This window comes from Morus notabilis, unplaced genomic scaffold (assembly GCF_000414095.1).
Source record: "Morus notabilis unplaced genomic scaffold, ASM41409v2 Scaffold361, whole genome shotgun sequence".
NCBI lineage: Eukaryota > Viridiplantae > Streptophyta > Magnoliopsida > Rosales > Moraceae > Morus > Morus notabilis.
Window position 1 is genome coordinate 215,230 of NW_010357470.1, and position 12,545 is coordinate 227,774.

Genomic DNA, 12,545 nt, shown 5'->3' on the forward strand with positions numbered 1-12,545 from the left:
CTTTTGGAGTATGACTTGAGTGTAGTCCTTGAGTTGAATTTGAGTTATAACTTGAGTTTGTGTTTGGTTGTGTACATTTGAGTTATGGTTTGAGATAAGAATCTTTTTTGAGTGAGTCAAAACTTGAATTTGTATTTAGATAGTATTTTAATAAAAACTCAATGGTGATGAAAAATTTTAATAGGGTATATGGGTGATGTTTTATTCATCTTTTCGTTGTCAACGCATAGAAAAAAAAAACCAATCAGGATTAAAACGAAAAAGTTATAGCATTTTTAAAAATAGAAAAAATATTGTTCATTAATTTGAGTTCGAGTTTCTGAACTCGAGTTGAAGGAGAAACTTGAACTCGAGTTTTAGTCCCAAACTCGAGTTCAAACTTAAAAGAACATGAACTTGAATAAAATTGAAACTCGAGTGGGCTTTTTTTTTTTTTGAGTTTTTAACCCTGCCGAACAGCCCCTTAAACTCAAGTTACAACTTTATGCAAGTTCATATTTATTTGTAAAATTTGAGTTTGAACTTGAGTTTTAACTTAACTTTTAACTTGAGTTTGGGGCTAAAATCTGAGTTTAAGTTTCCCCTTTAACTCAAGTTCTTAAACTCAAACTCAAATTAATGAACAATATTTTTTCTATTCTTAAAAACATCATAACTTTTTCGTTTTAATTCCGATTGAGACGATTTTTTTTCTATGCGTTCACAATGAAAAGACGAATAAAACTCCACCTATATACCCTATTAAAATTTTTCATCACCATTGAGTTTTTATTAAAATACTATCTAAATATAAATTTAACTTTTGACCCACTCAAACACAAACTCAAATAGATTCTCAATTCAAATCATAACTCAAATATGCACATCCAAACACAAACTCAAGTTACAATTTTAACTCAATTTTAACTCAAAATCTACACTAAAATCACTATAACTAAAAAATGCAACCGAACAAGTCTTAAATTTTATCTGGGGTTTAGTTTTAAACTTTTGATGGTTTGGTTTAACTCAAACCAAACCAATTCGACCATATACTGACACTTACAAAAATAACCAACCCATATTAAATAATTAATCTTCCATCTGTTTTGCTGATTATGTTACGACCACGTCAACAAAAAAGGCTACAAAATTGAATGAAATATGAAGGAAAGAGGTTACTTACTAAAGAAATAAAGTTAACAAAATGAAGTTGTGCATTAGGAATCAAGGGAGAAAGTGACATAATTTGGCTGTAGAAAGTGAAGATAATTAAGGCCCCAATTATTTCGCCGATTTGAGTTTAGAATTCAAGTTTTGTTACAGTAAAAAGTTATCAAAAACAGTCGCATCTAACTTTTTTGTTACAGTAAAAAACTCTCACATAAAATCATATCTCAACTCAAATTAAAAACTCAAATCAATGAACTAAACGGACTCTAAAAGAACAACCGGCCCTTCTATCTCAAAAGAAGTGCTAAACATGCCATATGCTATATTGGAGATGCTCTTACATTCTTTTCCTTTCCTCTCTGTTCATTTGCACAAGACTCATACAACCTATTTTAAAATCTATTAACCACTAGAGCAACATACTTCAAAAAAAAAAAAAAAAAAAAAAAAAAAAAAAAAAAAAAAAACAAAGCAAAAGACTTGGGAGTTGTTCTTTTGTAACAAAACTCACAAAAAGTTTAAACTCAAGTTACAATTTTATTCAAGTTCACGTTCTTTTAATTTTTAACTTTATTCAACTTTACTCAACTTTATTCAAGTTACAACTTCAACTCAAGTTATAACTCAAATTTAACTCAAAAATTACACTCAAATTACACTTTAAAAGAACACACCAAAAGAACAACCCCTTGGTGTGGTTGGATTTCATCTTAACTTTTATATATTTTTGTTTTGCTTAGCTATCCTGCCTCTTAATTTTTACTATATATAAGTAATTATTGGTCTTAATTGTACGATATGTTAAGTGACGGCATGCCATTTTTTCCTCAAGGAATAAAACGACATGTGTTTTCTTTTCTTCTCTTCTCATTTTTTTAACTAGAAACGCGTTTCTTTTCTTTTCATTTTTTTTAACTATAAACGACGTGTTTTCTTTTCTTTTCTTTTCATTTTTGTCACTAGAAACGACACGCTTAACGCTTAAGCAAAGAATTTGGACAGGCTAGGCCGACATATTAAGCCCACTTGACTGGTGATACATAACGGCCCATAAGCAAGGGCCCGTAGAACCGCGTTGTGTGTGCGTCGTATCAACGCGTTTGCGAAAGGGAAAACCAAGTCAAGCAAAAATAGCACATAATCAATTCAAAACCCGATCTTCGTCTCCGATAAAAACACTCGCTTTCCTAAAACAACGAAACCCTAGAATCGGAAATCGAATTCCTCAGAAATCATCGCCATGGGGAACACCGAGAAATTGATGAACCAGATCATGGAGTTGAAGTTCACATCAAAATCGCTTCAACGCCAGTCCCGAAAGTGCGAGAAGGAAGAGAAGTCAGAGAAGCTCAAGATCAAGAAGGCCATGGAGAAAGGAAACATTGACGGCGCTAGAATCTACGCCGAGAACGCGATCCGCAAGCGCACCGAGCAGATGAACTACCTGCGGCTGGCGTCGCGGCTCGACGCCGTCGTTGCTCGGCTCGACACGCAGGCCAAGATGACCACAATCAACAAGTCCATGGCGAACATCGTTAAGTCTCTCGAGTCGTCCCTGGCCACCGGCAACCTCCAGAAGATGTCGGAGACGATGGATCAGTTCGAGAAACAGTTTGTGAACATGGAGGTCCAGGCGGAGTTCATGGAGAGCGCCATGGCTGGGTCCACCTCGTTGTCGACGCCGGAGGGCGAGGTCAACAGCCTGATGCAGCAGGTGGCCGACGACTACGGGCTCGAGGTGTCGGTCGGGCTCCCGCAGCCGGCGGCGCACGCGGTGCCTGCCAAGGAGACCGAGAAGGTCGACGAGGACGATCTCTCCAGACGCCTTGCCGAGCTTAAGGCTAGAGGTTAAAATTTATTTTTAAAGGGAAATTGACCCATGATCATGAGGATTTCGTATGCGCTATGTATTATGTGATTATATATGTGAGTGATTACTGCTGTTCACAAAATTAGAACTTATTATGCGTGTAAATTTGATTGAGTTTAGCTTTCGCTCTGTTTTTTCTTTCATACCAATGACGTTAACTTTGTTGTGTGCTAGTGTTGATGCCTTTTAACATATAATTCCTGTCTAAGTTTATCTTCCTTTTGGTGTTAAAAAGGTGCTCTAGGTGTCATCTCTTGGCTTTTCCCCATTTGGGCTTGGAAGTTTGTGCTTAAATATAATGATTTTGCGTCTCTATGAATAATTTACATGGATATCGATGGTAGTAAAATTTCTTGTGGGAATGTGCATTATGGGCATCAATGCCGTTGCTTATGGATGATTTTGCTTTGTTTTATCCCTTTTCTTTGATGAAGTTTTCCTAGTTTTTTGAGAATGTCCAAAGAAAGACACCGTGGATGTCAATGTTTTTTGGTTTGGTCGAATTGCAAGTCTGGAATGCATTTGTTCATTTGGTACCTTTCTTCATAACATATGATAACGCTCTTCTAATGCTCTTTAATAGTTCTCCTTCCACTTGCTTGCTCTTCTATTGGTAGAAACTAGAGAGAAAGTGGTTTAAACTGTATCCGAGTTTGTAGCAAGTTAATTTTGATATCTGGATTGTTAGTTAGCTAGTATTCTTTTCATGTGTGCAATATTCTTCTCTTTAGTGCTATGGTATCGTATATGAGGAAGATTGGAGTGCTTGCTATTTATAGTAGAGTATTATTAACATAAAATTAAAACTTGTACAATTGATGTTAAATAGTGGTAAATAGTCACGAGGAAGAGCTTCAATCATTCTTTACACCTAAATTTCAGTAGCCTTTGTCTTGGGATTTCATTAGATTCTCTCTACATCAGATATTTCGAGGAGGGGGTACCGGGTACGCATATGATTGTTGCATAATCTGTTTCTCATTTGTTTACAACAAGGGGATTTGGCAGGGTTCTGTTTTATTTTGCCGCTGCTTGGATTTTACTCCGATCAACATATGACTTTGGATTGTGTCTTTTTCTCTTTTTCCCCTTTTCTGCTTCATAGAAGACCGGTTTCCAGTTCTGGTGTCTGGCTGTTGATTTTGGTGGCTTGTGTCTTGTGTTTTATGGAGTTTCTTGAATGAATTTTAACGTGCGTGTTGGATATCGATACAATGTTGATCTTGGTTAGAAGAGTCATACGAGTACTTACCTTTCAGAAATCAGGGTTAATCTAAGAGAGAGAGGTTTACACAACTGAAAGCATAGTAATTGTTAAGAATATTTTTTTTTTAACTCCTATTTAGCTCTTTCTGTGCTGGTGGCATTATGCTTTCTAAAGTTGTTCTTCATTCTGCTTACATGCCTAGTCCTATGTTGAAATTGGTTTTTCACTTAATTACTTGGAGAATTAGTTGGTGTTGATGTCGGGATTCTATTACATAGAAGAAATCTAGTGTGTGCTAAAAAAAAACTATGGTTTTTTCTGTTTGGCTCGACAAAATGAACCGTGATAGCTTATAGCCTTATACTTGTTACTAATAGACTAATAGTTACATAATTTGCCTACCATTGTTCGTCAGAATGTGGACAATGGATGAACGCATTTCTTTCAACAAGAAAGGTATAAAGAAGTGGAGGGAAAACAAAGAAAATAGTATTTTTGAAGATTTTGGTTTTAACTCTTAGAGTGTGTTCATTTGTACAATATAAGTCATGACTTGAGTTATGTATGTGACAAAACACTGTAACAAAAAAGTTAAATTTAAATTTATGTGAGAGAAAACACTGTAGTAATATGACTTGAGTCATAACTTGAGTAATGATTCGAGCCCGTTTGGTTCGAAGATTCGTTCTTTGATTTGAATCATGGTTCATGGGTCGCTACAGTATTTTCTCTTATAAAAAATACACGTAAATCGAAAATGGTGCTAATCTCATGGTTTTAATTCATGAACCAAACGGACTATAACATGGTCTATACACTTATTGAATAGAGAATACTTGTAGTTGGAAAGAGATGAGCAAAGAGCCTCTATCGGGCAAGGAATTCGTTTGATTGCAATAAGATCTTGCTAATTCCTAAGGCTTCACAACTGCAGTTAGCTTTCTTTTTAAACATTCATCACATATATCTGGAATTAAAGGAAGATGAATGCTAAATGCAGACTCTATTACAGATGTTATCTTATTTGTTTGACATATAGCATGTTGATTTTATCGAATAAATACGCTTAACAATCAGTCATTTTTTCAATCTTATTTACAAGACTGTCATCTTTTTTTTTTCAACTTAAAATTATTTATTTTATGCACCTTTTTGCGAGAAAATTTTTTAATATATTTTTTTGATTTTTTTGAAAGTGGAATTGCATTAACAGAAAAACAGATACAACACAGTCGTCTCAGTACAATTTAGCTAACTCTCGAGGGTAAAATGCATGTTTGAAGTTTGAAAACGAAAAATCACCTCGGGCAAGCATACTAAAGGCTTGAAAAGGGTAAAACCCCTCCCAAATAGATAAGGCCCCATAGCGCTGGAGGAAAATATCATAAAACTTCAAAAAGAGATGACATCTACACAGACTAGAAAGGATTCTAGCCGGACTAAGACTACCATTTCAGTGAAAAAACATTCGGTATTAAACCGAACACCAAAATCTAACAACAAATAACAAACTAATAAACAATAAAGGGGTTGTTTGGTTGAAGGATTCGTACCCTGATTCAAATTATGGTTTATAATTCGCTACAATGTTTTCTCTCACAAAAAATACACGTAAATTAAAAATTATCTCAATCTTATGATTCTAATCCATGAACCAAACGTCTCTCAAAAGAAAGGTGGGTGGGGAAACCAGCACTCTTGTTACAACAAACATAGAAAAATAGAAAAATACAACTACAGAAACACAAAATCTGAGCGCGACCGTCACCACGATTCGTGGTTCTGAGGACCCTCAACGCCCATCCTCCAGTGGCCAAAGCACCAGAGAGCACTCACACCTCCTCGGAACACATTTTGGGCATTCCGAATCTGCCCCAGGTCACCCCCTGCCGGCGGCACGAACCTTCCCACGGGAAGGCTCCTCAACACCAGCGGATAGCACACGGCAGCCAAATCGGCCCCCCAACAACCAGAAATGATAATTGTTCGCTAAACAACAACTACTGGGACAAGAAAATAAAACTAGTTGTATGATTGTGCATTGAATAGCTCAACTCACTTTGCAGTGAGTGAAGGAATATAATCCAAGAAAGATAAAATGTAGCCTGGAAGTTCACATAACGACGCCCACTTGGTTGTTCCAAGAATCTTTGTAATTGAACCTATAATCAGCTCTGACCTCGGCTGCAGAATAATCACTGCACATAGCCACTGCATACAAATTGCCGTTTCAGAAAGAGAGTAGAAGAAAGATACCAAAGCAAAGTGCTCACGAGTGGATAAATGTTGCCGTTTGGTGTTTTACATTTAATACACCGAGGACGCATAGGGATGCGTAGCCACCAAAAATGATGTTCTTGACTTCTTTCCATATTTATCACCGCTTTACCTCGTCGTCTAGTGTGAGACAAGGTGACTCAAATTTGTCATTTGTTGTCTCGCAATTTAGTACCTTGTCACGTTTTTAGTATTTGATTTGTTACGAGTATAGGTGCACAAAATTCTCTGAATTCGAATTTTCACAAATGACATTTGGTTCATAGATTCAGAATCATTTTCAATTTACGTGTGTTTTTTATAAGAAAAAATACTGTAACGAATTACAAATTATGATTTAAATCATAGTAAGAATCTATCAACCAAACGAATAAAAATCCTCTCAAAAAAAAAAAAAAACCTTCAAGGTCTAATTTGCAAACTAATACAGTGCAATTTATAATGGACGTTAATGAAAAGACGACAATCAGAGTTTCAAATGGTAAACTTAAAATTTTAAAACTTTGTATTGAAAGTCAGGCCTTGATTGCGAAGTTTTGGTGGGGCGGTGACGAGTCGGAGAAGAAAATTCATTGGCTAAAATGGGAGAATTTATGTAGGCCTAAGAGAGAGGGTGGTATGGGCTTTAGAGATATTGTCGGCATTCAATCAGGCTTTATTTGCCAAACAGTGTTGGCGTCTCGTTACTGGGCCCACCTCGCTTGTGGGACGGGTCTTTATAGAATTTGAATTTGAATAACTAAAAAAAATAAAAATTTGAAATTTTTTTTTTTTTTTTTTTTAAAACCACGTGTCCAGCTCATACGTTCGCCGTCGTAAACAGTTATGTGTCCGTCCCTGGCAACAGCTCTCCCTCAATACCCGTCTTCTCAGACACCTGTCTTCTCTCCTTCCTATTTTCATTTCCTCCGTCGTCTTCCTCTGTCTGTCTGTCTCTCTCTCTATCTGTCTAGGTTTCTCTGTTTTGTCTTTCGTTATATTCACAAGAATTCCCCCACTACATTTCGGTTTCAATGCCATCCCCTTCATTTATTTCTTTCACCATAAAAGCTCTCCATCTGAACAATTACAATTACACATAAAAGTTCCTTTTTTTTTTTTTTTTTTTTCAGAAACTGTTGAAACACATGTGCGCAAAACCCCTCCTTCTTCGTTCGATCCCTAATGCAATGATCTAAAAGCTTTTCTATTCGAAGCTTTCTTGGTTTTTGGAAATGGAAGATCACGAGGAGGAACAACCGGCTTTTGAGATTGGGGTGGTGGTTCCGAAGACGAGTAATGTCAAGGCAGAGGACGAAAGTTCCGACTGTGTGGAGGCTCTTGTACGTGAGTTTAAGAATGTGGGTCTTGTAGTCGAGAGAGTCATTGGCGTTGCTGATCAGTTTATCAAGGTTTTTAATATAAATTCCTTTCCTTTCTTTCTCACTTTGCAATTTCCTTATTAAAGATTTTTACTTTCATGGCTGGCGGTTGCATAAGTTCTTCCTTTTCTAGGTTTTCGAGCATCACTTAGTAGGGGGAAAAAAAACGCATATATATATATATATATATATGAATATGTATATGCATGATATGTAGTGTGTGTTTGGTTTCCTTGTGTTTGTTTCAGCTGGCAGCATCTCTGGAGACTTTGGGAAAGGCTGCAGCCAGGTTGCAAATAAAGAAAAGGACCCGCATTGGTAATATTCAGCAATTCTTTCCTCTAAAGATGTTTTCGTTTTCCTAATTGAAAATGACTGAATGAATCATTGTGCAACACCTGATTTCAGGAGTGGATTTGCAATTTGAATGGGAGGAGGCTGAGGCCTTTGTGAGGCAACCTGATGGTTCATTGTTCAGTTGGAGTGAGAGATTTCATTGTTATCAGCACTTAATTTATGGAATTGTGAGTGATAATAATCTTTGTAGGACGTCATTTCCCTTCTTCTAATCATTTTTTTTAAAACCTTTTGGATTTGGAAAATCCAACTAGTTTGGCTTTGATGGTTGGACTTTGATAGTCGGTATTGATTTTGATTTCATTACTCTTTACTCTTTTATGATGATTTATCAGTATCTGTTGTTGAATTAAAAAACAATTAACCATTATGACTGTCCAGGTATGCATCTGTACGCACACTTTATATTACTGATGGATTAAGTCCCATAAAAGTAGTACTTTGAGTCGAATATTTTCCATTTAGTACAATTTACAATGGTGTTGGCATCTCTAGACAAGTGATATACGTATACATTACAGGAGAACAAGGGCAAGTCAGCTGTAATTCTTGAACACAATGGTAAAGAAGTACGATGGGAAGTCGGGGAATGTTTGCTGCAGAAGTTGGGATCTGAGGGCATTGTTAAGCAAGTATTCCCATTGCACGGTATGTCTTGTTTATCAAGAAATTTTATTTATCTCTGGCATCAATCTGACTCTAAAATAAGATGATTCTCTCGTTGATAGATGAAACGAAAAGGAAGAAACTCCTCCATAGCTGGGCATTACATTGGCGTGACTTCACAAACCAGCCAGTAGATGATATTTACTCGTACTTTGGGACAAAGGTTAGTGATCACATAGAAAATGGTTTTAGCGTTTGTTTGCGTAAACGTTTGAACAGGAATTTGATACACTTTTACCGTTTTACAGATCGCGCTCTACTTTGCTTTCCTTGGAATGTACACACGGTGGTTACTGTTTCCAGCTGCCTTTGGCATAATGTTGCAGATTATTGATTTTGGGTGAGTGTTCAACATGCCCTCCTATTGTTCCTGGAGATTATGAAAATAAATTTGTGTATCTTGTGCAATAATGTTCGTAAGCATGGCTTTTTGTGCTTTCTTAGGCCATTGCAGTTACTGGTGCTTCCCATTTTCTTCATATTCATTATTCTGTGGGCAATAATGTTCTCCCAGTTCTGGAAACGTAAAAATTCTGCCCTCTTAGCCAGGTAAATATGTTATTGAATTGCTTTTCTGGGCCAATAGATACTCCATTCAGCACAAATGTTTCAAATTTTATTTTTTTCTTCATTCCATATGCCTCTCTCTTCACTTTCTTTGGCTATGAGTTCATAGATGGCAAATTAGTTATCCAATTGGAGCTGACGCTGGATACAAACTTTTGGGCATGGAATGGAGTTCTTTGCAGTCACCTATGGAACTAATAAGAAAAAAACGGGTGACTGACAACGCAAAAGAGAAAGAGATTTTCCAAAGGAATGAGTGGTTTGGACGGCTCATGAGATTCAGAAATGATGCTCTTGTTATATTAAGTATTATATGCCTCCAGTTGCCCTTTGAAGTGGCCTATGCTCATACTTACGAGGTTACGGAGTCTGATCTTATGAAGTAAGGCAATGAGTTACTTTTGCTATGATAAGAACTTTCTTTTCATATTTTCCAAATAAACTTTCCATTTTAGAAGTTTAGCTTCCAGAGTAGACTGGTGTGTCATATTGCTTCACGGTTACCTTCCAGAACTACTTGATATAAACAATTACAAATTCATTCTTCTGTCGTGTTGATTCTTTATGGATTCGTGGCATGAGGATGACGATTTTTGTATCTGTGCCTTTTAGGTTTGGGTTGACAACCATTTATCTTTTTGCCATTCAATACGTTACCCATATTGGGGGTAAGATCTCGGTCGGGCTCATTAAGCATGAAAACAATGAAAACAAAGAAAAAAGAGCAGACAGCTTGGTCTACAAGGTATTCAGCAGAAACTGGTACTTGGGATTTTATTCTCTGTTAACAGACATTTTGATGTTGTTAACAGGTTTAATTTCTTTGCAGGTTTTTGGTCTGTATTTTATGCAATCATATATAGGTATTTTCTACCATGCACTCTTGCACCGTAGCTTTTTGACTCTCCGCCAAGTCTTGATTCAGCGCCTCCTTGTGTCTGAGGTGATTTACATGGATAGCATTTGGAGTAAATATTCTTATCTACTATATGGTTTAATGTGCTTGAAATTTGCGACATTTGCCAGGTGTTGGAAAACCTGTTGGAGAATTCTTTACCTTATCTTAAATATAGTTACAAGAAATATAGAATCCGGTGAGCTTCCATTTGACTATCATCTCTTGACCTCTTACATTGTGGGTTATACCTTGTAGGTTACTGTAACATGGGCTTATGCATATGCAAATTTTTTTCATGTTTCTTGTATGTAGAAGGAAGAGAAAATGTGAAAAGGGATCCTTAACTGGGAAAATTCAGTTTACTTCCAGGGTTGAGAAAGAGTACTTGAAACCTTCCTATTCTGCAAGCATAGGCGACGAGCTTGAAGATGGACTCTTTGATGGTAATGTGCCAAATATATCTGAGTAGAAAATATATGGCTCACTTTAAAATAATATGTAGTAAAGAGTTAAAGACTATTCTATGATGTGTAGTAAAGAACATTTTATCTTACCTCTTATAGTTCTAAGAACGTGCTTCCTAATATTAGCATTACTGAAAAGGAAAAAGAGAGAGTGAGCTCATGTAACTCGACTGAAAAGGAAAAAGAGAGAGTGAGCTCATATAACTCGGCAAAAAGAAAAAATGCCATCGAGTTAGGAACTTGGAGTGGTGAAGAAAATCGAACTCCTAGTTAACTCAAGTTTCTTGTCATTTTATAGTGAGATGGTGAATGAAAATGTCTTAATGCCCCTTATTCTTTTCTATGAAAATACTGGTTTGGGGATGTAATTTCAGTTGAGGAAAGATCTTGGAGCAATAAAGGACGTCCTCTATAAGTTTTGTTACTAATCAAAACTTCAAATTCATCTGCAGATTTTTTGGAGTTGGCATTGCAGTTTGGACTTATCATGATGTTTGCCTGTGCATTTCCCCTCACATTTGCCTTTGCTTTTCTGGTATAGAGATCTTAATGGTTCTTTTATTGTTGATCAACTTGGTTCTTCGTTAAGTAATGTATTCTGAAATTCCACTCTTTGCAGAATAACATCACTGAAATCAGGACAGATGCAGTAAAGCTGCTTACCATGTTTAAAAGGCCTGTTCCTCGTGCTGCCATGACGATTGGAGCTTGGCTGAACATTTTTCAGGTACTTGTATCAAGATGAGACATGTTTTAACTTGCACGTTTGCTATGTGATTGTCTTACTATAACGATGCTTTCACAGTACGAGTTATAGCTTTGGTGAGGTGACTTTATACGTTTTATCACAATGTTATACATGTTCATTCTTACTCTCTCCCTAATTGAGGATGTTATCCAAATTTCAGTTTCTTATATTGATGTCTATATGCACCAACTGTGCACTTTTGGCATGGTTATATGATCGAGAGGGTAAATGGAAAATAGAGCCTGGACTCGCAGCGATCCTTGTCATGGAACATGTCCTCCTCCTGATAAAGTTTGGATTTTCGCGCTTTGTTCCCGAGGTGATTTCTCTTTCCTTTTGAGAGAATTTTTTGTTTTTTGTCCAAACCCAAATGTACTCTCATTACTGAAACATAAAATGGTGAAAAAACAAGAGCAAGTTGTCACTTTATGCCAGATTAATAGCATGTAACTTTGTTTTACTTGCAGGAACCTGCCTGGGTGAGAGCCAACCGAATGAAAAACGCGACACAGGCACAGGACATGTGTTCTAAACAGCTTTTGCGGACCATTTCTGGAGGAGAAGGGGCATTTGCTGAGGTAAAGAAGTTGGAGGCAGTGGATTAGAGCTGTGTCATCATATTAACAAGAATCTTGTGCTGTAGTTCTTGCTGATATGTAAGTTTTGACTTGCTGTGGCCTGTTGTATCAGGAAATAGATTTTTTATTTTTATTTTTATTATTTTTATTTTAGTTTTAATGGAAATTTTGTAAAACAGTAAAGTTTATAAAAATTAGAGAGTGGGGGTGGTGTTTAAGTGCCTTTGGATAATAGCAAATGAAGAAAACAATGATGTGAACTCAACGAAGTAGTGCTAATCATAGACCAAGTAATTTGAACACTATGAATCTTATTCAATAAAACCAAGTCGACGGTTTTATGATACAATTAAATTATTGCATTATTCAATACAGTTATGGCTAGTAATTGAACCTAGCC

The 12,545-nt window shown here is 36.4% G+C and overlaps 2 protein-coding genes across 2 annotated transcripts; both read left to right on the forward strand.

Moving 5' to 3' along the window:
• Positions 1 to 2,275: 2,275 nt before the first annotated feature.
• On the forward strand, positions 2,276 to 3,233 carry LOC21391503 (ESCRT-related protein CHMP1B). The gene has a single exon (XM_010090087.2). It carries the CDS (start codon positions 2,393 to 2,395, stop codon positions 3,002 to 3,004), a length of 612 nt encoding a protein of 203 aa, XP_010088389.1. The 5' UTR covers positions 2,276 to 2,392; the 3' UTR covers positions 3,005 to 3,233.
• A 4,111-nt stretch (positions 3,234 to 7,344) lies between these two features.
• LOC21391504 (anoctamin-like protein At1g73020) lies at positions 7,345 to 12,295 on the forward strand. The gene is made up of 16 exons (XM_010090088.2): positions 7,345 to 7,897; positions 8,116 to 8,185; positions 8,276 to 8,391; positions 8,746 to 8,872; positions 8,953 to 9,053; positions 9,139 to 9,230; positions 9,335 to 9,439; positions 9,567 to 9,839; positions 10,070 to 10,202; positions 10,287 to 10,400; positions 10,484 to 10,551; positions 10,668 to 10,798; positions 11,272 to 11,354; positions 11,439 to 11,546; positions 11,728 to 11,886; positions 12,035 to 12,295. Exons 1-16 carry the CDS (start codon positions 7,721 to 7,723, stop codon positions 12,170 to 12,172), a joined length of 1,995 nt encoding a protein of 664 aa, XP_010088390.1. The 5' UTR covers positions 7,345 to 7,720; the 3' UTR covers positions 12,173 to 12,295.
• The last annotated feature ends 250 nt before the right edge of the window (positions 12,296 to 12,545 follow it).

What these genes read in the sequence shown, in the direction of transcription:
- LOC21391503 (XM_010090087.2), top strand. Translation starts at nt 2,393, where the DNA reads ATGGGGAACACCGAGAAATTGATGAACCAGATCATGGAGTTGAAGTTC.
- LOC21391504 (XM_010090088.2), top strand. Translation starts at nt 7,721, where the DNA reads ATGGAAGATCACGAGGAGGAACAACCGGCTTTTGAGATTGGGGTGGTG. An exon ending in TTGCAGATTATTGATTTTGG is followed by an intron (nt 9,231 to 9,334) that starts GTGAGTGTTCAA and finishes GTGCTTTCTTAG; the next exon opens with GCCATTGCAGTTACTGGTGC. An exon ending in CAGACAGCTTGGTCTACAAG is followed by an intron (nt 10,203 to 10,286) that starts GTATTCAGCAGA and finishes ATTTCTTTGCAG; the next exon opens with GTTTTTGGTCTGTATTTTAT.